The sequence below is a fragment of the Perognathus longimembris genome, chromosome 28, assembly GCF_023159225.1.
Source record: "Perognathus longimembris pacificus isolate PPM17 chromosome 28, ASM2315922v1, whole genome shotgun sequence".
NCBI lineage: Eukaryota > Metazoa > Chordata > Mammalia > Rodentia > Heteromyidae > Perognathus > Perognathus longimembris.
The window spans coordinates 85,437,427-85,465,270 of NC_063188.1; the positions used below are offsets into that span (position 1 = coordinate 85,437,427).

The 27,844-nt window shown below is 39.1% G+C and overlaps 1 protein-coding gene across 4 annotated transcripts in view; it reads right to left on the bottom strand.

Annotated features, from left to right (window-relative positions):
- The window catches only part of Usp9x (ubiquitin specific peptidase 9 X-linked), a 109,537-nt gene that overhangs the window by 38,200 nt on the left and 43,493 nt on the right, over positions 1-27,844 (bottom strand). For all 4 annotated transcript variants that reach the window (XM_048336802.1, XM_048336803.1, XM_048336805.1 and 1 more), the window contains exons 15-24: positions 25,468-25,555; positions 22,188-22,530; positions 20,401-20,496; positions 19,110-19,321; positions 16,438-16,678; positions 15,965-16,114; positions 14,296-14,416; positions 5,346-5,476; positions 4,619-4,891; positions 1,502-1,627 (exon numbers count right to left, since the gene is read on the bottom strand). In XM_048336802.1, the coding sequence (XP_048192759.1) occupies positions 1,502-1,627; positions 4,619-4,891; positions 5,346-5,476; positions 14,296-14,416; positions 15,965-16,114; positions 16,438-16,678; positions 19,110-19,321; positions 20,401-20,496; positions 22,188-22,530; positions 25,468-25,555 (1,781 nt within the window). The remainder of the gene's footprint in view (positions 1-1,501; positions 1,628-4,618; positions 4,892-5,345; positions 5,477-14,295; positions 14,417-15,964; positions 16,115-16,437; positions 16,679-19,109; positions 19,322-20,400; positions 20,497-22,187; positions 22,531-25,467; positions 25,556-27,844) is intronic.

The following is a 27,844-nucleotide window of genomic DNA, read 5'->3' on the forward strand; positions in this document are numbered from 1 at the left end:
ATATTCCTAGCTACTCAGGAGGCTGAGATCTGAGAATCGCAGTTCAAAGCCAGTTCAGGAAGGAAATTCTGTGAGACTCTTATCTTCAATTAGCCAACAGAAAAACGGAAGTGGCACTGTGGCTCAAGTTGGTAGAGTACTATACTTGAGCAAAAGAGCTCAGGGACAGTGTCCAGGCCCCGAGTTCAAGCCCTATGACTGACAAAAGAAAAAGAAAGAAACCTATGTTCAAACAGGTGCACAAAATGTTAATAGCAGCTTTTCTGAAGAAAAAAGGGCAAGCAATTCTAGTCTCTACATTTCTTTTACAATTAAAAAATTATCTTTAGTTTTATAAATGGGCTTTAATTCAACATGTCAGTTTATGCATACAGTGTATCTTGATCAGTTTAACAATTCTAGTCTTGGTAAGTATATGAAATACAGCATATTCATGGTATTTAGCAATAAAATATTTTGATCCATAAAACAGATAATTCTCAGTTATCACACAATTATTATTTAATTTATTGGAGACAAGAGTTTTACTATGTAACCCAGGCAAGCCTTGAAGTCATGAGCCTCCTGAGTATTAGATTACAGGTGTGCAACCATGATGCTCACACCTGTAATTCTAGCTTCTCAAGAGGATGAGATCTGAGGATCACAGTTTGAGGCCAGCCTGGTCAAGAAAGTCTGTGAGACTCTCATTTCCAATTAACCAGAAAAAAAGCAGAAGTAGAGCTGTGGCTTGAGTTGTCTAGCATTAGCCTTGAGCACAAAAGTTCAAGGCCAACACCAGGCCCCAAGTTCAAACCCTAGGATCAGTACATGTACATAAAAAAAATTCTATAAAATAAAAAAACTCCTCTATAGGAACAAAAAGATCAGTGATTCACTGGGACAGGAATGATAAAGTTAGAATAGAACTGAAAAAAAAAGACAGAAGGAAAGAATGACAGAAGTATTCTGTTTTGGGGCTTCACCTGTAAGATCCTGGTTTAAGATACTGATCCCCAGAATCAGAAAAAAATTCATACACGATTCATACATATATTTGTCCAACTTCTGGAACTATATACTTTTGCAAAGATGTTATTGTATATATAAAACTGATTTTATAAAAGGATTAGATTAAGATAACAACTTTATGTTGCCAGGTGCCAGTGGCTCAGGCCTGTAATCCTTGCTATTCAGGAAGCTTAGATATGAGGATCAAGGTTCAAAGCTAGTCCAGGCAGTAAAGCCCACGAGACTCTTATGCTCAATTAATCAGCAAAAAAACTGGAAATGGAGGTATGGCTCAAGTGGTAGAGCACCAGCTGTTAAAAAAAAAGGTAAGGGTGAATACAAAGGCCTCAAGCTCGAGCCTCAGTATTAGCACAAAAAAATAACAAAGCCTGATGTTAGGAAAATAAAATTATCCTTTTAGTAATCCTTATAACATATTAAATGTGTATGCACACATGCACCTGTGTATACACACACCTATCTATATATGTATATAACTTAAAATACTAACCTCATCAGATATCTGCTGAGCAAGACGAACAGACACATTTCTAAGCATGCATTCAGATGATGGGTTAGGAATGCTCTGAAGGGCACTTTGTAGCACCACTGCTTGATCATGAATAACCTGGTTGACCTGAAAAATGTAAACCATTTTGCTTAAGCAAATAATCTGTACATAATTAGACACAATCATTTGTACTGCTGCTATCAACTCTCCTTTAAGAACACCTCCTTCCATATATTTACTGCATCACCTGGAGTGGCTTATGCAAATTTCACTTGAAATTATCAATAAGGTGTTTCCATTGTTTCTTACACACGTGTCACGTCTCTCTACAAACCTCCATTCTAGATTAATCCAACCTAGGTCTTTACATCTGGGTTCATTTAAACTTGCAGTGGAAAAACTATAAGCTGAACATGAACAGACTGAGTCCAACCTCATTTAGACTCAGTAAAGAATTTCACATCTTTTACATACATGCCTCCAGGAAGACTTTGTTCACATTCACCACTATAATCAAATTCTATTTTTTCTTCTACAGATGTCTGGTTTCTGTATTATATCTGAAGCCTTACCAAATTCTATTTTGAAAGGGAAAAAACAAAGACCAGCACCTCAGGAAAAAGGAAGTGTTTTTACTTAATATAACTTTTGTAAATCTCTATATAAGAAGCAACAAATTGACTATAAAGGCAATTCTAAGTTTCAACTTTATAACATCATGTGAGATATTCCTATATTTTCTTTAGTTTCCTGTTGACTGTGTGCTCTTTGACGTTAGAGACAACTAGGTAACTTGACTTTCTATAAGTACTAAAGAAAAGGTAAAAGGGGGAAGCATATGATTGTGGTGTTTTTTGTGTGTAATGGGTGTACTCTTTATTAAGCACTCATGTCAGGTATCAAGACAAAAAAATCTATTTTTTGGTAGTATTGGGGTTTGAACTCAGGTCTTTCAGCTTACTAGAATGGCTCTCTACCACTTAAGCCACACCTCCAGCTTTGTTTTTTGCTGTTCCCCCTCTTCTTAGTGTCATACAAACTTTTTTTGCACAGGTTGTCCTTGAATCTTGATCCACAGGCACCAGACAGTGTAGACCAGCAAAAATCTTTTTTGGCCTAACAAGAAGCTGTATGCACTCTTTTAGCCAATTAAAAACCGCTCTTAAAGAAAAAAAAAAAAAAACCCTTAACGCAATAGGGCTAGGGGTGTGGTTCAAGTCACAAGGCCCTGCTTTCATCCTCTGGTTCAACAAAGTTGGCCCTTGGCCCCAACAAAATGATCTTAAGAGTGAAAGAACCAATGTAAAATTTAAGTCATCTGCCATGCACTGGTGGTTCACACCTGTAATCCCAGCTACTCAGGAGGTTGAGATCTGAGGATCACAGTTCCAAGACAGTCTGGGCAGGAAAGTCTGTGGCACTTTTTTTTTTTTGCCAGTTCTGGGACTTAAACTCAGAGTCTTTGTACTGTCCCTGAGCTTCTTTTGCTCAAGGCTAGCATTCTGCCACTTGAGCCACAGCTCTACTTTCAGCGTTTTGCTAGTTAAGTGGAGATGAGTCTCATGGACTTGCCTGCTAGCTGGCTTTGAATCGTGATCCTCAGATCTCAGCCTCCTGAGTAGCTAGGATTACAGGCATGATCCACCAGTGCCCAGCTGAATCTTATTCTTTTTATTCATTTCTTTATTATCAAAGTGAAGTACTTATTTTGTTTTGTTGGTTGTGGGGCTTGAACTCTGGGCCTGAGTGCTGTCCCTGAGCTCTGCAGCTCAAGGCTAACACTCTACCACTTTGAGCCACAGTGCTACTTCTTGAATCTTATTTTTTTTCATTTCTTTATTGTCAAAGTGCTGTACAGAGGGGTTACAGTTTCATACGTAGGGAGGTGCGAATCTTATTTTTTCATGGAAAACTTCTAACACACTAAAGTGTCCAAAACAGCATAATTAAGTCTCATGTACTCATCACCCTGCTTCAGTACTGTGGTTGTTGTTTTCGGTTTTTTTGTGTGTGTGTGCCAGTTCTGGGGCTTCGGACTCTGGACCTGATGAGCACTGTCCTTGGCTTCTTTTTTGCTCAAGGCTAGCACTCTACCTCTCTTGAATCACAGCGCCACTTCTGGCTTTCTCTGTGTATATGTGGTGCTGAGTAATCAAACCCAGGGCTTCATGCATGCTAGGCAAACACTCTACTGCTAAGCCATATTATACCCAGCCCTGCTTCAGTACTGTTAACAATGGACCAAAATCTAGGTACTTATCCTACCTCCTCATCACAGATGTTTCTTACTCAAGACCTAAGCCATCTCTAAAGAAAATTTCAATCTCAGTTACTTGGGAGACAGATGGATCCGCCCTTTTTGGCAAGCCTGGGCCAAAAAAGGAAGACAAACCCCATTTTAAAGAATAAACCATGGTGGTACACACCCAAAATCTCAGTTGCTGAGGAGGAAAGTACCTTTTGGAGACTGACTTGGGCAAAAAGGAGAGTATATGAAAACTAAAGTGAAAAGGTATGCATGCATGGTTCAAGTGATACTTACTCAGCAAGCATGAGGCTGAATACAAACCCAGTAACACATGTACACACATACAAAAAAAAATCTCTGAACTTTTATCTTCCACCAATAACTTAGTATAACCAACCTTTCACAAATAAGTATCAAATTTTGGCATGTCTTGAGAAATTTTGTGACATGGATCAAGATATCACACTAAGGCAAAGAAAGAGTCAGAACATGCTCAGAACTGGAGGTTAAGTTGATTAAAGTGGGAAAGGAAGCTGACAACAGGTTAAATAAATTGTATTTATTTCTGTCATCTGTCTTTAGATATCTGCTAGGCACAAGATAATCAGAGACGTGGGGTTAGGTTTAAAATAACTGAGTGCCAAGGAAGATTTAAGTAGGCAGAGGGGGAACTATCCTCTCAGTGAAGAGCATGTGCACGTTTAATACAAATATGGTCTAAAAGAAGATAACATATTAACAAGGTATTCACTGGAAAGACCTTTCAACATTTTGAGTTAACCTTGAACTATACACTTTCAAGTTACCAAGAAATATAATCTTAAATATTACTATCTACTGTTACCAGAGAGCTTAAAAGTCTGTATTACCGATGGATTCACGCCTTCTGCACCTGGCTGACAAGCTTCTGCCACAGCCCGAACATGGCCATAGCCAATGGCAGTTAGCAACAGTTTGGCTATTTTAAGAGCATTGAGGTATGCACCCCTCCGAGTTTCCATATCTGCATTTGGTAAGAAGTTATTTCTTGTTAGCATACTCAGGACAAGGGGTAGACCACCACTTTTCAAAAAGTGAAATTGAAAATCAGAGGAATCCTCAGCTAGGGGTGCACCAGCAGGCATTAACAAGGCATAGACGACCTGGAAAAAAAGGGGGAAGAGACAAAAACTACATAAGTCTTTAAAAATTTATGTGTGTATGTATACACATGTACACAAAACTTCTATATCCTTTATCATAACAGCTAAGAAAATTTTGATCATTTCAAAAATATCCTATTACAAGCTTATCTATAGTTTTCTATCATAGATGAAAGATCTCATTCAGCTGGGTGGCTCATGCCTGTAATACTATCTACTCTGGAGGCTGAGATTTGAGAATCACAGCTCGAAGCCAGGGAAAATCCACAGCCTTTACCTCCAATTAAACATCAAAAAAGCTAGAAGTGAAGCTGTGGCTCAAGTGGTATAGTGCTAGCCTCAAGCAAAGATGTTCACAGTGTTCAGGCACTGAGTTCAAGCTCCAGTATTGGCATACACATACACACACACACACACACAAAATCACACTTAAATTCAAAAGGAAAATACTAACCTCTGTTAAGTATAGCACTTGTGAGGCTGAAGGACCAAAGAATAGTGAATCAAGAGATGGACTAAGGCTGCTTTCTCCAAGTTTGGCATGGTCTAAACAAATAGCTCTTAATTTTTCTATTGTTGTGCTATCTGTAAGAAAGAGAAATGGTTCGAAACAAAATAATTCATTCATGTGTTCATAATACTGCAATGATATCTGGAAGAGCATTTTAATTAACTCCATGTTATGGAAACAGTTGTAACTACTTTCAACGTCCTATGTGTATCTGTAGCTTCTATTATTGATGATGTTCTTGTATCACCTTCCTGTGGTTGTACCTACACTATCTCTGTAATCTTATCTGAGTATATTGGAAACCGTGTATGCTGGTATTGAAGTAGGAAATTGAAAGGGAATACCAAATTTGAGAGACACAGGGTAAAAAAAGACAAACAACTACAAAAGCAATACTTGCAAAACTGTTTGGTGTAAGTGAACTGAACACCTCCGGGGGGGGGGGGGAGGGAAAGGGGGAGGAGGGAGGGGGGTATGAGGGACAAGGTAACAAACTGTACAAGAAATGTATCCAGTGCCTAACGTATGAAACTATAACCTTTCTGTACATCAGTTTGATAATAAAAATTTGAAAAAAAAATGAAATAGCAATAAATCAGCTGAACCACAGGCTCCAAAATTTTAAGACCAGAACCAGATTTATCCCTAAACCCCAAAGAAATAAATCCCACAAAGGACCTTTTAATCACTTAGCTTAAGTACAAGGGAGCAAACGAGTCTTTCAATCTCTATGCAACACTCCCTCTCAATTGCTAGAGACTAACAAAATACAGTAAAAATAGAGGAAAAAAAGTTATATAATACAGGAAAAAAGTTAACTTTTCTCTTTAACTTCTCTATTATTTGCCTCTGATACTATGTATTAAAAATTCTTTATTGTTATTGTAAAGGTGATGTACAAATGGGCTATAAGTCTTTCTGAACAATTCACCCCTTCCTTCCCTCTCTCCCAGTTTTCCATTCCTGTCCCCACCCACAAATTCTATAGTTCAACAATGTCTAGTGAGTACCACTGCTGCATTTGTTCACACTTTGTCCCATCATTTCTGTGACACTATGTTTTAACAAGCTTGCTTCACTTAAAGTAGACACAGTGGTACCCAAGAAACTTAACTCTAAAAAACAAACATAAAACACTGCCTAGGGGCTGAGAATGTGGCCTAGTGGTAGAGTGCTTGTCTAGCATACATGAAGCCTTGGGTTCAATTCCTCAGCAGCACATAAACAGAAATGGCCAGAAGTGGCACTGTGATTCAAGTGGTAGAGTGCTAGCCTTGAACAAAAAGAAGCCAGGGACAGTGCCCAGGCCCTGAGTTCAAGCCCCAGGACTGGAAAAAACAAAACAAAACAAAATCTGCCTAATGTTTACCTCAAAGTAAGCAGAACTATAATTATTGGGGACTTAGGTTTCCCCTCCTCCTCTCTTTTACACTAAGATCCTGCCAGATAAATCATTTCATCATAAAAAAAATTCTGTCAGTATGAAGAGCTTGGGTCTAAGCTCTTTTTGTTTTTTGGCCAGTCCTGGGGCTTGAACTCAGGGCCTGAGCACTGTCCCTGGCTTCTTTTTGCTCAAGGCTAGCACTCTGCCACTTGAGCCACAGTGCCACTTCTGGCCGTTTTCTGTATATGTGGTGCTGGGGAATTGAACCCAGGGCCTCATGTATAGGAGACAAGCACTCTTGCCACTAGGCCATATCCCCAGCCCGGGCCTAAGCTCTTAAGACATAATATACAGTGACAACGTAGTCCCTAAAAAGACCCAATTAATACAACATCTATATTTAAGAGTTTCAAAATACCAAGTGAGGAATGGAACCAAAGAGGAGGAGAAAAGAGTTCAAAAAAAGGAAGCTGAATTCTAAGCCAGATGTTTAATGGGTTTCTGATTATAATTTATTCATCTGAGACGTCTGAACCAAACAAATGACCATTTTGCAGCCATTTCAGCTCTTACTTTGTGTACTAAAATGATTTTAGGTCCTTGAAATGTGTATATTAATTTGATCACAAAATAGGTAAGATGCAAAAAATTTAAACCACTTATAATGGTGTCATCCAAAGATGAGCTGACTCAAGTTCAAGTCTAAGCAATTACATGATAATAAGGCAACATTTTATTAAGTAAAGTAATTCTGCTAGGCATTCATGGCTCGTGCCTGTAATCCTAGCTACTCACGAAGTTGAAATCTGAGAATTAAGGTTTGAAGCCAGCCTGGACAGGAAGTGAGATTCTTATCTCCAATTAAACACCTAAAAAGCTGGAAGTGGGGCCATGACTCAAATAGTAGCACTAGCCTTGAGCAAAAGAAGCTCAGGCTCAGGCCTGAGTTCAAGCCTCAAGATCAACATACATGTACAAAAAGGTACTTCCCTCACAGAGATGTGATGAGGTTTAAGCAATCTCATCAGTGTGAAGAACTCATAATGTACTTCAACTCTTCCTGTTGCTGGCTTGAACTTCGGGCCTGTGCGATGTCAGTCTCTGAGCTTTTGTACTCAAGGCTAGTGCTGTATCACTTGAGTCACAGAGCTCCTTTTCTGGCTGGTCTTGGGGGGGTTGATCTCAGGGCCAGGGCACTGTCCCTGAGCTTTTGTGCTCAATGCTAGTGCTCTACCACTCGCCACTTCTAGCTTTTTTTTTTTTTGTGGTTAATTGGAGATAAGTCTCACAGACTTCCCTACCCAGGATAGCTACAAAACTTGATCCAGAGAACTCAGCCCCCTGAGTAGCTAGAATTATAGGTATATGCCACCTGCACTTGGCAGACATCAGCATATTTTAAGATACAATTATAACAAACTGCTATAAAATGCAAGTTTAATTTTTTTTGTATATCCCAGTACTAGGGCTTGAACCCAGGGATTGGGTGCTGTTTTTTTAAGCTTTTGTGCTAAGGTTGGTGCTCTACCACTTGAGCCATACTGTAAGTGCCAGCTTTTTGGTGGTTAATTGGAAATAGTCTCAGAGACTTTCCTGCTAGGACTGGCGTTGGACCAGGATGACTCAGACCTCAGCCTCCTGAGTAGCTAAGATTAAAGGTGTCAGCCACTGGGAAATGGAAGCTCTTATGAGGAAAAGCAACTTATTCTGCTTGGTAAAGCAAAAATATTCTTTTTTCACTATGGAACAAGAGTTTATGTTTTGTTGTTGCATGTAGAAAAAGAACACACACACTTTTTAAGTTATCAGACAGACACATTAAATTATCCAGAGAAATCTGAAGTTTAATGGTAGGACACAATAGACGTAGTTAATATACTTCAGGTAACTATTCAGAAAAAAAAAACTAACAGAGGGATTCATTAGTGGAAGGAAAAAAATCGTACAGATGTCACATTAACTGTTCTAGAACCTACCCTTCCCTCTTTTCCAGACAGCACAGACTCTGGTATCCAACTACTGAGATCAAGCCATCCTCCTGCCTCAGCCTCCCAAGCAGCTAGTAGCTGGGACTACAGCCAGAGCACCAGGTTTCCTTACAGAATTGCACCCAGTTAATTATTATTATTTTGTCGGTCGTGGGGCTTGAACTCTGGGCCTGGGTGCTATCCCCGAGCTCTTCAGTTCCAGGCTAGTCCTCTACCACTTAAGCTGGGGCTCTACTTCTGGCTTTTCAATGGTTAATTGGAGATAAGAGCCTCACAGACTTTCCTGCCCAGGCTGACTTTGAACAGTGATCCTCATATCACAGTAGCTAGGATTACAAGCATGAGCCCCCGGTGCCTGGTCTATTTTTTTAAATTAATGTTCTATTTAAAATTTATCTGGAAGAGAAGACAGTCCTATTTAGGGTGTTAAAATCAATCTGGGGAAGGAAGGAGTCTACACAAGGGAATAGTTCAGCAGGAAGACTCAATTCAAGCAGCATAAAGGGACTTTCCATAGGTTAATAAGGCAGGGGTCTGGCTCCTAATGGGAGCCAGTGGCTCACGTCTATAACACTAGCTACTCAGGAAGGTGACATCTGAGGATCATGGTTTGAAGCCAGCCCAGGAAGGAAAGTCCATGAGATTCTTATTTCCAATTAACCATCAAAAACCTGGAAGTAGAGCTCTAGCTCAGGTGGTAAGAGTGCTAGATTTGAGCAAAAAAAGCTTAGGGACAGCACCCAGGCCCCGAGTTCAAGCCTGAGGACCAGCACAAACAGACCCAAACAAAACAAATCCTAGAGAATGGGTAGGCTGGTGATGAATTATTTACATTAAAATGGAATGATAGGAAAATATGTTAAAGGATGATAATGAGAATCAGGCTTTTCACCATCAGAGGAAGAACTATAAATATAGGAAGACAGAAAGCCCAGATGAACCTGTGATAGGTTAGAATAGGGGAACAAGTATGATGCTGTAGTTTTCAAAAATATACAAATATACTCTGTGTATATGCTGGGGGGGGTGTGGGGTGTGTGTGTGTGTGTGTGTGTGTGTGTGTGTGTGTGTGTGTGTGTGTGTGTGTGTGTGTAAAAGGAGCCAAGTCTCCTGGGAAATTTGGCTATAGGACTGGGATATGCAGAATACAAGATCCTATCAGTGTGAAACATCTTAAGCCAAAAACATCCAAATGATCTAAGAATGGTAACATGTGTAAGTATCACAAACTATAGGTCTATTGACCAAATTGGAGACATAAATGATAGTAATAAATTATTACCCTTGAACATAATAATAAACCATGAGTTGATACAGATATAAATAATTATGCTGATTATGTTGGTGCAGGCCTATAATTGTAGCTATATGCAAGGCCTTATAAGGCAGGAAAATCACAAGTTCAAGGCAGATACAGGCAAAATTGGCAAGACTTATGCCTCAAAAACAAAATACAAAAGGGATGACGACAGTTTAAGTGATAAAGAGTGATTGCTGCTCTTTTACACATACAATTTGATAAGGAATAGCATAAATTGAAGGAAATACTTAAGGAGCAGAAAAGTCCAAAGTCAAGCGATCATCCCAGAGTAACAGGAAAAACTGAAATACTACTCCATCTGAGAGAAAACACTGAGAATAGCACAAGTTATATTTCTGTGGCACTTGTAAAGATGCATTTAATTATCATGAAACAAATCTCAAAGTATATTGTACAAACTAATGGCCTTGTAATTTTGAAACATATCACAACATAAAAGCCAAAGGTAGAATGAAGAACTATTCCAAAAGAGATATATCAACTAAATGCAATATATGACTTTTTATGTAGGAAAATATATGATGTTGCTCACTTCTTCATCCCATTATGACAAGACGAACTTAAATTGAGTCTCAACCTTCTTGTTTATTTGAAGCACATCTTTTTGTTCTGAAGATTGTCAGAGAGATTCACACAGGGTCCACTAACTAGATGGCATTAGTGAATCAACATAAACTTTCTGGTTTAGGTAGTTGTATTTTAGATATATACCTAATATTCTTTTTTTGCCAGTCCTGGGGTGAACTCAGGCTACTGTCCTTGAGATTCTTTTTTTGCTCAAGGCTAGCATTCTACCACTTGAGCCATAGCACCACTTCTAGCTTTTTCTGTTTATGTGGCACTGAGGAATCGAACCCAGGTCTTCATGCATGCTAGGCAAGGACTGTATCACTAAGCCACATTCGTAGGCCCACACAATATTCTTATTTGTAGGAAACACACAATAAAGGACTTGTGGAACAATGGAACAGGAGATCAGCAGATTATACTCAAAAGGATCAAAAGTAATTTTTTTCCTTTTTTTTTGATGCCAATAATGTGGCCCGAACTATCTTGATACTGGGTGCTGGTGGTTCACACCAATAATCCTAGGTGCCAAGGAGGCTGAGATCTGAGGACTGTGGTTCGAAGCCAGGCAGGGCAGGAAAAGTCCACGAGACTCTTATCTCCAGTTAACCAGCAAAAAGGCTGAAAATGGAGTAGTGACTCAAGTAGTAAGAGTGCTAGCCTTGGACCCAAAAGCTCAGACAGTGCCCAGGCCTGGAGTTCAAGCCTTGGATCAGCACACAAAATTAATTAAGTTTAGGTAGGTTTGAATTATGTGCCAACTCAATCTTCTCTCCCCCAGACCTGTTGCTTTTAAAGGAATATATGTATATAAGAGCAGAAATGTTGGGAATGTACTCATGAAAAATAAAATCCTATGGAAAAGGGTCTCTTTTCAGAAGATAACTTTTTTCCTAGAGCGATCTCAAAGTAAATAAATAGTATCCTGGAGAGGAAAAAAATGAACAGAAGAGCTGAAAAAATTGAAGTGAACTACTGCAAAGATGAAAAAAAAATTCAAGAGCAAGGTTATGAAAGTCAGAAGTAGCAGATTCAACATGAGACAAAAAGCAAAGACACAAAAAGAAAAACACAGACAGTACAACTATAAAGGAAAAACAACAAAAAATTCTAAATATTTCACAACTGAATAATCTCTAGGCCTACTAAACACTCACCACAAAACGGATCTAACTTCACCTAGGTAGATGTATCATCATGTAATATAAAAGTTCAAGGATAAAACCAAACATTCCAGAAACATAATCACATTGTAAATAGAAAGTATAAGGTCTTTTTGATGATCTTCCAGCACCACCACCAGCTCTACTCAAATGGGAGGGTTTGGTTGCGTATACGTTATGTCTCAAAAAAATAATCTACCTTCCACATACTTGTTCATCTAAGTATAGGAAGGTGTACTTCAACACAATGAAAGAGCATCTCAAAAAGGGCCTAAAGATACAGGAGTTGGTTAATATGAATCTGACATTAAGAAAGTTGTGGAAAGTAGTCCCCAAATGAAAGCTATGTGACAAAGAAAAATCAGATAAGAGAAGGGAAAGTTCTAGGACAACCACAGAGCTGACAGATTATACATGTACAAAATAATGGAAAGTTATTTTGAGAACTTATTAAAAGGGTAAAGTCAAAATTGGCTGTTTCTAAGGAATGAAGGCAACGATGTTGATGACACATAATCCATAGGCTAGATAGGATATGTGCAGGCAAACATTTTCTGTAAAAGGCAGAGACTAAGTATTTTAGGTTCGCAAGCTCTTCTGCAATTATTGAGATCTGCTGTTTCAAGACAGAAGTAACTGAAGATAGTTTGTGAATAAATAAGCATGGCTTCTCACAAATAAAACTTTGGTTATGACATTAAAGTTTAGATTCATGTAATTTTCATATGTCAGAAAATAGTATTTAATTTTTTAAAGCAATTTAAGCCATCACCCGTGGCCCATGCCTGTTATCCTAACTACTCAGGAGGCTGAGATCTGAGGATTGTAGTTTGAAGCCAGCCACGTCAGGAAAGCAAGTCTGTGAGACTCTTATCTCTAATTAATCACAGAAAAAGCCAGAAGTGCCATAAAAGAAATGCAAATCAAAACAACATTGAGATTCCATCTCACCCCAGTAAGAATGTCATATATCAAGAAAACTAACAGGGGCTGGGGATATAGCCTAGTGGCAAGAGTGCCTGCCTCGGATACACGAGGCCCTAGGTTCGATTCCCCAGCACCACATATACAGAAAACGGCCAGAAGCGGCACTGTGGCTCAAGTGGCAGAGTGCTAGCCTTGAGCGGGAAGAAGCCAGGGACAGTGCTCAGGCCCTGAGTTCAAGGCCCAGGACTGGCCAAAAAAAAAAAAAAAAAAAAAAAGAAAACTAACAATAACAATTGTTGGAGGGGATGTGGCCAAAAGGGAACCCTACTTCATTGTTGGTGGGAATGTAAACTGGTTCAGCCACTCTGGAAAGCAGTATGGAGATTCCTCAGAAGGCTAAATATAGAACTCCCCTATGACCCAGCAGCCCCACTTTTGGGTATCTATCCAAAAGACCACAAACAAAATCACAGTAATGCCACCAGCACAACAATGTTCATCGCAGCACAATTTGTCATAGCGAGAATCTGGAACCAACCCAGATGCCCCTCAGTAGACAAATGGATCAGGAAAATGTGGTACATATACACAATGGAATTTTATGCCTCTATCAGAAAGAATGACACTGTCCCATTTGTAAGGAAATGGAAGGACTTGGAAAAAATTATACTAAGTGAAGTGAGCCAGACCCAAAGAAACATGGACTCTATGGTCTCCCTTATTGGGAATAATTAGTACAGGTTTAGGCAAGTCATAGCAGAGCATCACAAGGCCCAATAGCTATACCCTTATGAACACATAAGATGATGCTAAGTGAAATGAACTCCATGTTATGGAAACAATTGTTATATCACAGTTGTAACTACTTTCAGTGTCCCATGTGTATCTGTAGCTTCTATTATTGATGATGTTCTTGTATCACCTTCCTGTGGTTGTACCTACACTATCTCTGTAATCTTATCTGAGTATATTGGAAACCGTGTATACTGGTATTGGAAGTAGGAAATTGAAAGGGAATACCAAAATTGAGAGACACAGGGTAAAAAACGACAAACAACTACAAAAGCGATACTTGCAAAACTGTTTGGTGTAAGTGAACTGAACACCTCAGGGGGGGAAGGGAAAGGGGGAGGAGGGAGGGGGGTATGAGGGACACGGTAACAAACAGTATAAGAAATGTATCCAATGCCTAACTTATGAAACTGTAACCTTTCTGTACATCAGTTTGATAATAAAAATTTGAAAAAAAAAGAAAAAGCCAGAAGTGGTACTGTGGCTCAAGTGGTAGAGCTCTAGCCTTGAGCAAAAGGAGCTCAAGCACAGTGTTCAGGCACAGAGCTGGTCTTAGGACCAGCAAAATAAATAAATACATTTAAAAATTCAGAAATCTTTCTTATGTTTCTGGAATGTACAAAAACAGATGTGGTTGGGATGAATTTTATCTTTGGGCTATAGTTTACCAATTCTTTTTGCATAAAGTTTGCTCGGTATCTACCCATTAATTGTTCAGCATGTACTTTTACGGTCATTTAAAAATTCTTACCTGGTGGCATAAGTTTCATTAGCACTCTTGCTCCATCTCTAAGAGGTGGCATGTTTAGGCTGCTACCTAAGTCCGCAACTTGCCAAAGGAAAGAGATGTATTTGGGATGCAGTGACATTATCTAGAATACAAAATACACATAATTATCTATAAATTACTCCTCTCCAGAACTGGTAATCTCTGTAATATTGCTTATGTCATTTCTACTCTTTTTTTTTTGCCAGTCCTGGGCCTTGGACTCAGGGGCCTGAGCACTGTCCCTGGCTTCTCTTTGCTCAAGGCTAGCACTCTGCCACTTGAGCCACCCACTTCTGGCCTTTTCTATATATGTGGTGCTGAGGAATCAAACGCAGGGCTTCATGTATGTGAGGCAAGCACTCTTGCCACTAGGCCATATTGCCAGCCCGTCATTTCTACTCTTTAAAGATGGTTGTATTTCCTTTACAAATCCTTGATGCAGACTGAACATATCATTCATATAACCTCTAGTTACTTTTCTTTTGACAATTCTTTATATTCTATTAAATTATTTCTCTTTTACACTCAATTCAGACTCTGGACACACAACAGCTGCCATTCAACTACTAAATTTCGAATTCACTTGCAGGGAGCCAAATCCTTCTGACACTCCAGTGCCTGATATTATGGCCACTTAACCAGTAAAAAGCCACAAGAGGAGCTGTACTTCAAGTGGCAGAGTACCAGTTTTGAGAAGAAAAAGCTGAGGGATAATATTCAGGGCCCGGAGTTCAAGCCCCAGTACTGGCACATGTGCTCACAAGTGCCCGTATACTCACATGCCCATGCCAGACACCCACACACCTACACAAATAAGTAAGTAAATAAATAAACAAAGCTGGGAGCTGGTGGCTCTCACCTGTAATCCTAGGTACTCAAGAGGCTGCTGAGATCTGAGGACTCAGTTTAAAGCCAGCCTGGGTAGGAAAGTCTATGAGACTCATATCTTTACAGAAAAAGTCAGAACTGGTGTTGTGGCTCAAGCCTTGAGCAAAAGGAGCTCAGGGGCAGTGCCAGGCCTACAGTTCAAGGACTGACAAACAAAACTGTTGTGGCAAAATGTGAGAGCAAAAAAGGGAGACATCACATTTTCCTGGGACATAAGGGTATTTTACTGACAATCTAAGACTACATATACTTCCCTAGTTTTAAAGAGTCCATTTTATGGGGCTGGGAATATGGCCTAGCAGCAAAAGTGCTTGCGTCCTATATATGAAGCCCTGGGTTCGATTCCTCAGCACCACATACACAGAAAATGGCCAGAAGTGGCACTGTGGTTCAAGTAGCAGAGTGCTAGCCTTGAGCAAACGGAAGTCAGGGACAGTGCTCAGGCCCTGAGTCCAAGGCCCAGGACTGGCCAAAAAGAGTCCATTTTATTGTATAAATACACAAGGCAGTATTTTTCTAAATGTATATATTCAAGTATCAATTATGCTCTCGTAAATTACATGCCTAAATATAACCATACTATATCTGTTGGAAATTTTTGCTTTAAATTTGAGTTACAGTCACATTTTAGAGGGACTATCAAATGATTAATTTGATATTCTGCCCTATTAAATTATAAGCACCTCAAGAAAAAATATTCTACCTATGTCTTTAATTAGAAAAAAATCCCAGCATATTGACTTGCACAACTGCATGTACTCACCACTCCAGGCAGACAGCTTTCCACTTCGGGATTGGGACCATCACTATAATGATTACCATGGTTTCCAGGAGATCCAGTTGAAGAATCAGAAGAGCTATCAGGGCTTGAAGGCATATTGGAACTTACTTGTGTAAGTTTGGCTGTAATTAGCTGAAAATGATAAACCATGTCAGTATCAAAGACATGGGGGAAAAAAACTGAAAACACAGAATCCAGAACCTAGTGACTGACATACCAAAAAAAACCCTACACGATAAACTTTCAAATACCTTTTAAAAGTATTGTCTCATATAGCCACTTAGTTTCAATTTTAGAAATCCTTTGATGTATCATGTCACAATGTCTTTTTTTAGTATTATAATCCAAGCACCTAACACAGTACCTTGTACCTAACAAATAATCAGCATTTACTGAATAAACAGTAGTAGTTTCAAGTTTGGTGTAATTAAAGTTTGGGAACCATATATACTTACCGATTTATCTTTTAGGTTTAACTGTCCAATCAACTTTCTGTCATCTCCAGGATCGATCAGTTCACCGCCCACAAAAAGCTCTATTTTTGTATGGGCTACATTGGCTTTAATACGATTGAGAATACATCGCCGAACTGAGCCAATTGTATCATTTGTATGAGACCATACCTCCAAATCATCTACCTGTCTGCCCTGGTTTGGAAATCGAACTATAAAAGAGAGGTGTTTACCACGGAAAGCTCTGAGGTTGGGGGAGGGAAAAAAAAAGGATAATATGATATTCAGTAGATATTTAAATCTTCTCAAGAAAATCAAGCTAGGAATTTAAACAATGACAATTTTCTTATTAAACAAGAGAAAATTAATTATAGATGCTTATTTATTTATTTGGCCAGTCCTGGGCCTTGGACTCAGGGCCTGAGCACTGTCCCTGGCTTCTTTTTTTGCTCCGGGCTAGCACTCTACCACTTGAGCCACAGTGCCACTTCTGGCCATTTTCTATAGATGTGGTGCTGGGGAATCGAACCCAGGGTTTCATGTATGCGAGGCAAGCACTCTTGCCAATAGGCCATATTCTCAGCCCTCGATGCTTATTTTTAGTATCCTGAAAATGAAAACTGATTTCTTTTTTCCGGGGCTTGAACTCAGGAACTCATGCTCTCACACTTGGCTTTTTCCTCTGAAGGCTGGTGTTCTGCCACTGAGTCACACCTCCACTTTTGTCTTTTTTGATGGTTAATTGGAGCAGGATTTCTCTGCCTTTGATGCTTGGTCCTCAGATCTTAAGTCTCCAAAGTAATTAGGATTACAGGTGTGAGCCATTAGCATCCGCTTCTGATTGCTTTTACCTACATCTACTGCAAATCTTCAGAAAACAATGACCAAGCATCTTTGTCAGTACTTTTTGTACCTATGACTGTAGAAAATGAGTATCAACTTATAAGAAATGAATACAAATGCAGGTTGTGGTGGTGCATGCCTGTAATTTCAGACTTGTTAGGCTGAGGCCAGAGGATAGAGACTTCCAGGACAGACTGGGCTACAAGGTGAGACTTTCAAAAAGTGAAAGCATAAGTCTGGGCAGACGTGGCCCAGGCCTGTAATCCTAGCTACTCAGGAGGCCTCAGCTTCAATCTGAGGATTGAAGTTCAAAGCCAGCCAGTGAAAAAAAAGTTTGTGAGATTTCTATCTCCTCCAATAAACTACCAAAAAAAGCCAGAAGTGGTGCTGTGGCTTAAGTGGTTGAGTACTAGCTTTGAGCAAAGGAAGCCCAGGAACAGTGCATAGGCAGTGATTTCAAGTCTCAGATTAGCATTAAAAAATCCTGAATAAACAAAACATTCCCCAAACCAGAAATTAAGATGAGACATGGTAACATTTCACTTATTTTTATCCATATAAAACCACAACTTAATAAGACTATTTGTAAATTTGAGATAAACCTTACTTTGAGAATAACAAGTTTACACCAACAAAAAGGTTGATGTAATTTTTTTGGAAAAAACTAACAAGTCACTCCACAATGGTATTTATGTTGGCATATTAAATCATATTCAAGGAGCAATATAACAATATAAATATTGTTTGAATTACTAAATGATGAATAAAACCTAAAGAGAAATTTTATTAGACCACTGAAAATATCTGTCAAGGCAGCTTTTATGATTTCTTTCCAAGTTATGCAATCTGGGCTGGGGATATAGCCTAGTGGCAAGAGTGCCTGCCTCATATACACGAGGCCCTAGGTTCGATTCCCCAGCACCACATATACAGAAAACGGCCAGAAGCGGTGCTGTGGCTCAAGTGGCAGAGTGCTAGCCTTGAGCGGGAAGAAGCCAGGGACAGTGCTCAGGCCCTGAGTCCAAGGCCCAGGACTGGCCAAAGAAAAAAAATAAATACAACACCAAGTTATGCAATCTGACTATGCTACTATTTTTAGTAGTACAGACAAACAACAAAACAAAAACAGTTAATGAAAAACTGGACTTAAACCCAAACAAAATAAAAACTAACTATGGAGGAATAAAGCTATCAATTAAAAATATTCTGCCAGGTACCAGTGGCTCATGCCTGTAATCCTAGATACTCAGGAGGCTGAGATCTGAGGATCACTGAAGCCAGCTCAGGCAGAAAAGTCCCTGAGACTTTTATCTCCAATAAACCACTCAGAAAAAGCCAGAAGTGGCACTGCGATGAGTGGTAGAGTGCTAGTACTGAGCACAAAGAGGTCCAGGGGCAGCACCCAGGCCCTGAGTTCAAGCCCCAGGACTAGCAAAAAAAAAAAGTCTATGCTGGGCATGATGGCATGATGATTTTGAGTCACAGGCTAGATGGGGCTACAATATGAGACCCTGTCTCAAAAAACAAAACAAAACAACCCTCCCCCAAACAAACGGTTTTTGTTTTGTTTTTGTTGCCAGTCCTAGGGTGTGGACTCAGGGCCTGAGCACTGTCCCTGGCTTCTTTTTGCTCAAGGCTAGTACTCTACCTCTTGAGCCACAGCTCCCCTTCCGGCTTTTTCCTATATATGTGGTGCTGAGGAATTGAACCCAGGGCTTCATGTATACGAGGTGAGCACTTTACCACTAGGCCATATTCCCAGCCCCAAACAAATGGTTTTGTAAGAGGTAAATAATTAAGGATTAGCAGCAATTGATCAATTTTTCACAAACCTTGACATAGGTAGAATTGTTCTTTCCTCATGATAATCACTGTCACATTCATTAATATATTCCCTTAAAACAGTTAATACTCGAACCATTCGAACAGCTTCCTGTCTTGCACAATTAATACTGTCTTTGTCACCATCCAAAACACACAACGTATCATAAGAGGCTTTTAAACGATCAAAGCAAGACTGAATGAAATCTTCATGGATGACCACCTATAAATAATGGGCCAAAGAGAAAGATTTGAAATGATAAAAAATTAAATATATAACATTAATCCAATTGGAGATGGTAACATGTAAAGTTGATCTAAAAAAAATGATGTTATTTAGCTGTGTGCTGGTGAATCACATCTATAATCCCAGTTATTCAGGAGGCTGAGATCTGAGGATTGTGATTTAGAAGCCAGGCTGCGCAGCAAATTCTGAGACTCTTACCTCCAAGAGCCAGCAAAATGCCAGAAACAGAGGTGTGGCTCAAGTGGTTTAGTGATAGTCTTGAGTGAAAAAAGCTAAGGGTCAGCACCCAGGCCCCAAGTTAAAGCCTCAGTATCACCATGGAAAAACAAAGTATTTAGGCAGTCGACAATGATAATAAAACATATTAAATTTCTAAAAGGAAGCTAGTTAAGGAGGATGAACTAGATAGCAAAAAATAAGCTTTACAGAATTAGGTGCTAGTTATTAAAACAAATTCAGTAGAATCTTTTTGACATTTCAACATACAATCTTATTTAAAAAAAACACACCCAATCAGTATAATTATCAATAAACAAGATTCACACACATGGTATATGTCTTTCTAAAACATTCTCTCTCTCTCTCTCTCTCTCTCTCTCTCTACTATTTGAGTTATAGTTAGCCCAGGATGCCCTGAAACTTGTTTCTGAATTGATTAGAATTACAGGCATGCACCATCATACCCATTTTTTGTGGGTGCCATTCCTTGGGGCTTGTACTCAGACCCTGTTGGAGATAAGTCTCTCGGACATGGAACCATACAGATCTCAGCCTCCGTAGTAACTAGGATCACACCCATGAGTCACCAGCACCAGGATCACACCAGTTTTTACATATATTTTTTGTAAGAGCTAAACCAAAGTAAGTTTTAGTTTATTCCAAAGGAAAAAAAATTCTTAAAAACATTTTTTGGGGTCAGTAATGGGGATTGAGTTCAGGGCCTCCTGCAAGCTGGTAAGGGTTCTACCATCTGAAGCATGCCCCTAAGCCCAAGACAAAAGTTCTTATCAGCAATACAGCAATTAGAATTCTAAACGATGCACAAAGATTCTCACCTGGTTGACCTGTAGTCTTGGACCAAGGTTTGTGTATATCTCTTTAAGGAGATCTATTGCTCTGCTGGCAATGTCATCATTACTCTGAATCACAACCTAAGTTAAAAAAAAACTGAAGCATTAATTCTTCTCAAGAAGTCTTAGTTGGACATTTAATTCCAAACCATATCCTGTTATTTTATACACATTAGTAGTTTAATGATAGGCTGACTCTGACAATCAAGTAAAATTGAGAAAAACAGACCAGAAGAGAGAATAAATGTAAAGTAAAATATGCCTTGACCAATATTACTTAAGCCTTGACCAATATTACTTAAGCCTGTAACTTAAGGTCTTGATGACGACTACACGAAACAGTTTAGCATACTAAACCTTTATCACTCATCTGATTACACTAGTGGTTTTTAAACTCTGTTCAGAAACCTAGAACTTGATGTTTCAGGGCTAACCCCTATAAAGAAGCTTAGGGAGGAGAAAGAGAATAAAGAACGCATGGGAACACTGAACCAAGAAATGCAGATTTCCCTTATCAACTAGGTTTTACATTTTGGATTGTATTTTTTTTTGTTTTTAATACAGTCTTGCTAAGTATTTCAGGCTGTCAAACTAGCAGACCCTCCTACCTCTGCCTCCAAGAGCTGAGATTACAAGTGTGCACCACTATGCCCAGCATGTGAATTTTGAGTTAAAAACCCACAAAAGTGTTCAAACACTCAAAGAGTACAATAAATTCCTTTGTCTATCTATGGTTTGCAGAAAAATATTTTATAGAAATATTTCAGAGGCTGGGAACGTGGCTTAGTGGTAGAGTACTTGCCTAGCATGCATGAAGCCCTGGGTTCCATTCCTCAGTACCACATAAACAGAAAAGGCTAGAATGCCACTGTGGCTCAAGTGGTAGAGCACAGAGAGACTCAGGGACAGAGCCCAGGCCCTGAGTTCAAGCCCCAAGCCCGGCAAAAAAAAAAAAAAAACTTCACAGAAACATAAAAACATAACTAAGAAAAAAAACCTACTGTATTATGTCTGTGTTGTATGGGGGGGGGAGGCACCAAGGATTTAACCCACGTCCTTGCACATGAACTATACCCCTCCAGCCCTCCCTCTACCCCCTTTTTTGTGCTGGTCTTTGGGCTTGAACTCAGGGTCTGGGTACTATACCTGAGCTTTTCTGCTCAGGGCTAGCACTCTACCACTTGAGCCACAGCTCCACTTTCCAATTTTTGGTTGTTAACTGGAGATAACCATCTCATGGACTTTTTAATATCCTGGCTGGCTATGAACTGATATCCTCATCCTTCTGAGTAGCTAGGATTGCAGGTGTGAGACACTGGTACCCAACCCCACCCCTTTTAATTATATATAAACATTACAAAATATGGAAAATTATCCTTAACTAATACTTTCCTGGTATTTAGAAATTTCTTTTATATGAAGTCTCCTTAGTATTAGGTAAACTAAACAGAGATCTACACTGAACAAAAAATGGGATTGGCAATTAATTCCCATGGGGCTTTATGAAAGATGGTTAGTAACTTCTAAAATGTACCTGAAAACATGTATTTTAAGTCTAGACAATAGGAACACCAGCCCAGAATGAGGGAGATAGAAGGGAGGAAATCTTTTAAAGTGACAAATAATATAAGATAAAGATGACTGTTTGCTACCTCAGACACTGAGGACAAGCATCAGAAAATTCATATATAATTTATAAAGTTATAATTCATACTTATTCTGAGAATTATATCAGATATATTGTTTACAAAGTTCCTACTTTTTTGACTTACCCTCCAAAGATAGTCTAATCCTATCAACTCCAAATCATCCATCATATAGGCTCTCCTCTTTGCTACTAGTTTTCCTTCTCGACAATTCACAGCTTTGAAGAATCGTTCAAAACATTTCATTCCATTTTCAGTTAATAGGGAAGGATCAAGCTGAAGCACGTTACTTTCAAAGAAGTCCTTATTAATATCAGGATCTAAGTCTGGTTCATCCCCCATCAATTTGGAATACCATTTAAAACAGGCTTCACGATCACAAAGGTAAACTGCATTCTCAGCTAAGCATTTCCATATTTGTTTTGCCTGAGGAGCACATAGCCACAGTTGGCCATCCTTCAATAAAAATCTTGGAAAAACATAAAAAATTAGCAATTAGATTTACATAATTTTTATCCTAAAAGGCAATCTATATATGTATGAAATACATTAAAAATATATAATTTTCTGTGCCTGTCCCAGGGCTTGAACTCAGGGCATAGGCACTGTCCCTGAGCTTTTCTGGTTCAAGGGTAGCCCTCTACCACTTGAGCCACAGCTCTACTTCTGGCTTTTTGGTAGTTAATTAGAGATAAGAGTTTCATGGACTTTGCTGCTGGGCTGGCTTCAAACCATGATCCTCAGATCTCAGCTTCCCAAGTAGCTAGGATTACACGCTGAGCCACCAGTCCCCATCTTAACAATTACATTTTGAGTACAGATAAAAAGATGTTACCTATTCTCAACTTTTACCTCGTACTAAGTTTATTCAACAAGCCTACATGAAGGCACTCATTATAAACCCTATGGAACTGGCTAGCAGCTTCTAAGTATAACATCCATTCTCTGAATTCAAACAGTCTGAAACCAGTAATTTTGAAAATATGGTTAGTAGGTAGTTTAGTAGTTTGGTTTTTTTTTTTTTTTGCTCCAATGGAAATGAGGTATTCAACTAAGTGTCTTTCATAGGTAACTAACACAAGTTAAATTCTGATACTTTCTTTTTCTTTTTTGTCAATCGTGAGGCTTGAACTCTGAGCCTGGGTGCTGCCCCTGAGTTCTTCAGCTCCAGGCTAGCCCTCTACCACTTGAGCCACAGTGTCATTTCTCCTTTTATCTTTTGTTTTTAATTGTCAGTCGTGGGGCTTGAACTCAGGACTTGGGTGCTGTTCCTGAGCTATTTTGCTCAAGGCTAGCTCTCTACCACTTTGAGCCACAGTACCACTTCTGGTTTTATGGTGTTTAATTGGAGGTAAGAATCTCTGTACTTTCCTGCCTAGGGTTGGCTTTGGACTTTCTTGCCTAGGGCTAGCTTTGAACCATGGTCCTCAGATCTCAGCCTCCTGAGTAGTTGGTATTACAGACGTGAGCCACTGGAGCCTGCAATTTTGATAATTTTTAATGATTTATTATTCATCAGTCAGTACCTGACACATTAAATACAATATTTTACATATAATTTAGACATTTTATGCCAATCATCAACAGGATGCTTATTCATGGATGTTTTTTAAGGCCTTAGGGTCTTTTTATTTCGTGGCTGTTGGGTTGTCCATTAAAATCAGACAATAATGAAGATGAATTCCACTATGAGAAAGACTACAGTCTCTTTCGGTAGCTTCCTATTATTTTCCTTTTAGCATTCAACACTGACCCTGTCCTGCCATGTGTAAGAATGACAAAGAGAATACCTCAACTTTATTCTGAATAACTTAAAAATCTAATTTTCAGCTATCATAATGGTGGCTGCATGTCTAGCTACAGAATAAGGTGCTTGTGCTTATTATTAGTAGTTCTCTTTCAATTTTGAAATGTTTAGGACCTAATGTTTTAGGGCATTTGATATTTTCATAACATATGGAGCTTAATAAGGGCTTTCTAACGTTTGGTTCTGACATAACTCTGTCCCATTTCTCAACTATTAATCTACAGAGAAGGAAATGGGTCTAGTGTGATAAAATGGAATTGCTTTTCCAGGCTGGCTTTGAACTGCAATCCTCAGATCCTAGCCTCCTGAATAGTTAGGATTACAGGCGTAAGCCACCCATGCCCATTCGTTTTTTAAGACAAAAGAAACTTTTCTTCAAGTGAAAATCCCATTTTGGAAATAGGATCTGTAAAAGCAGAGCTGGTCTAGCTCTTAGGAGGGGAAAAAGGAGGAAGGATAAAACTTGCTTATTCAGAAACCTTCAAGGAACCTACTTAGAAATCCTAAAGTTCTAAGCCTGCAAAATTATTAATTTAATAGGAAGAACATAGATTTTCATTAGACACAACTGAAACGTGCTAGATGAATTCGAACAAGCTACTCTAAGCCATTTGATTTCTTGTGTTCAAGCTACTGTAAGCCAACTGATTTCTTGACCAAATGGAAGTAACAGCTATTTCATGCTATAAGGTAAAAGTGCTTAACAAAGGCCAAGTGTATAGAAGTACTAAAATTAGTTTTCTTCATCTTTGGTGAGTTGGTATAGGTCCATAGGTAAGTACTGACAGAAAAGGGGCTATAACATTCTTTGACACCAAACTTTAATATTGGAAAAAGGATTACACTTTATGTCTCGGCAAATCAAAGGGATAGAACGCATGCAAATATCAGCAACAACAGTTCACTAGGATAGCATTTCTCAATCTGGAGAGTCAGCTTCTTCAAGTTGTTTAAAAGAAACATAAACGTACTTTAAACAAATGCCAATTTTCTTAAAATCTGCTAGAGAATTTTTCTTAGGTTAAAATCATTATGAAATTAAAAATTTCCCCATTAAGCACAGAGTTCAATAAAATATTCATAATTATTAATAAGGAAAACTCTCTAGAATCTGGTTCAAGATAACAACTGCAATAGGTTTTTCTGTAGCAGCAGTAGTTTGGGCAGGTCTTTCAGGCATATGACAATAATAAACTCTGGCGTATGACATAGATTTTGAATGCATAGGATTTTTCTATCATCAAAGGCACTTTCCAAATGTTTTAGAAGTATAATCATTAAAATTAAGTATCATTGAGCAAATCCGGCTTTGGACATTTCACTTTGGCTTAATAGAATGAATCTCATTAGAAAAATATAATATGATTTCGAATTGCCTTTGATAGCCACTGTTAGCACAAAGACTATATAGGACCCAAAAGAACAATGGGAAGGGTGACGTTATCAAAGTTGTACTATACTCCTAAATGGATACATTGAATTGAAACCCCTTTGTACAACTACTGTAAAAAATGACACCAGCAAACCTAGCTATACAGAATATGCACTGTGCATTCCTTATCTATGTCTTAAAGTGAGCAAGAATTATGCAAAACAAACCTAAGGAAGTTAAGCCGTTCTTGGACTTCTTGAACATGACTGTATCTACTTCCCAGCCTCACAGTTTGTGGGTCATAGTCTTCATGATCTACAAATTAAGAAAAAGCATGCATTACACACATCACTACTGACTTTGACTAAGACAGCTGTCAGTTAAAAGGTTATTAGAGGGCAACAAGAAACTTATTAATAATTGGTAATAATTAGTAGTGGTGATTTCAACCCATCTTTTGTTACAAGAATGAATTTTCTGAAGTGAAGCTGTGGCTCAAGTAGGAGAGCATTAGCCTTGAGTGAAAAAGCAAAGGGACAGAACCCAGGCTGTGAGTTCAAGCCCCAATAGTAGTGTCCATGTGTACACACACAGAGATATACATTTTTCTTTCATGTAAGTAAAAGAAAATCATGTGTTAAATATGCTATTAAAAATAATTCATAGGGGGCTGGGGATATAGCCTAGTGGCAAGAGTGCCTGCCTCGGATACACGAGGCCCTAGGTTCGATTCCCCAGCACCACATATACAGAAAACGGCCAGAAGCGGCGCTGTGGCTCAAGTGGCGGAGTGCTAGCCTTGAGCGGAAAGAAGCCAGGGACAGTGCTCAGGCCCTGAGTCCAAGGCCCAGGACTGGCCAAAAAAAAAAAAAAAATAATTCATAGCTGTGTACCAGGGGTTCGTGTCTGTAATTCCTAGCTACTCAGGAGGCTGAAATCTGGAGGACTGCTCTTTGATGACAAACTGAGGCAGAAAAGTTCCCTAAATTTCATCTTCAAAGATAACTAGCAAAAAGACAGACTGGAGGCATGGCTCAAGTGGTAGGGCACTTGCTGAGCAAGCACAAGTAGAGCAAGCTCAAAGCCAAGTCCAAACCTTGGTATTGCCAAAAAAAAAAAGACAAACTTTGTTTTTACGTATAATGAAGCTATTTATGATTACAGCCCAACACAAAGCTGTCATTTGCCAAAAGTGAATGAAGACGAAATGACCTTTTCTAGTCAATTTCCTACTTGTTGTACTGAAAATCAACTTTGTATGGAGGTATTGCTTGGCATAAAAACTAAATTATAGGCTGGGAATGTGGCCTAGTGGTAGAGTGCTTGCCTAGCATGCATGAAGCCCTGGGTTCTATTCCTCATCACCACATATACACAGAAAAAGCCAGAAGTGGCACTGTGGCTCAAATGGTAGAGTGCTAGCCTTGAGCAAAAAGAAGCCAGGGACAGTGCTCAGGCCCTGAGTCCAAGCCCCAGGACCGGCAAAACAAACAAACAAGCAAACAAATAAAATTATAATTAGGGCTCTCTTAGCTCATGGCTGTAATCTTAGCTAGGATTTCTAGGATCATGGTTCAAAGGCAGCCTGGGCAGGAAAGCCCTTAAGACTTTTCTTATGTCAGTTGTGAGGCTTGAACTCTGGGCCTGGGAGCTGTCCTTGATTTTGAGCATTTCAGCTCAAGGCTCGCACTCTACCACTTGAGCCACAGAGCCACTTTCAGTTTTCTGCTGGCTAATTGGAGATAAGAGTTTTATGACTTTCCTGCCCAGGCTGGCTTTGAATTGAGATCCTAGTCTCCTTAGTAGCTAGGATTACAGGCTTGAGCAACTGGTGCTAAGGTGCCTGGCTTATGACTCTTATCTTGAATTAAACCACCAAAAAGTTGGAAGTGGAGCTGTGGCTCAAGTGGTAGTGTGCTAACTATGAATAAAAAAGCTCAGGAACGGTGCTCAGGCCCCTAGCACACAGACTCTGACCTATCTGTTAGAAGATAAAAGAGCATTGATACAGGGTACAAATACCCATCAAAGCATTTTTACGCTCTCAAAATAAATGTAAACACTAGAATCTTTTATCTTATGGCCTTCCATCTCCATCAATTTCTGCTTTATAAAGTCTGAAGCACGTATGAAACACACATTTACATAATTAAAAGAACTATAATATATGCAAAGATAAACAAAAACATTTTCTTGCAAATCTAAAGGTGATGGTAATAAAGATTAGTACTAAGAAAGTAATGACCAAGCAGTACAAACTGACAGAGCTCCCCAAGAAGGGGAAAAAAAAGGAATCAACTAAAGAAGGCAAGTGCAGAAGGCAACATTGAGTAAAGAGCCTTAAAATGATAGACTATTAAAGTTTAGGTTACATAGATATGGAAGCAAAATTGGATCACAAGCCAACAAACACAATTCATAAAACCAACTACCCTATATCTTTAATCTGGGCACTGGTGGCTCATGTCTGTACACCTAGCTAGTTAGAAAGCTGAGATCTGAGGATTGTGGTTTGAAGCCAGCCTGCGCAGAAAAGTCCTTGAGACTCATCTCCAATTAACCACTCAAAAAATCGAAGTGGAGGGGCTGGGAATATGGCCTAGT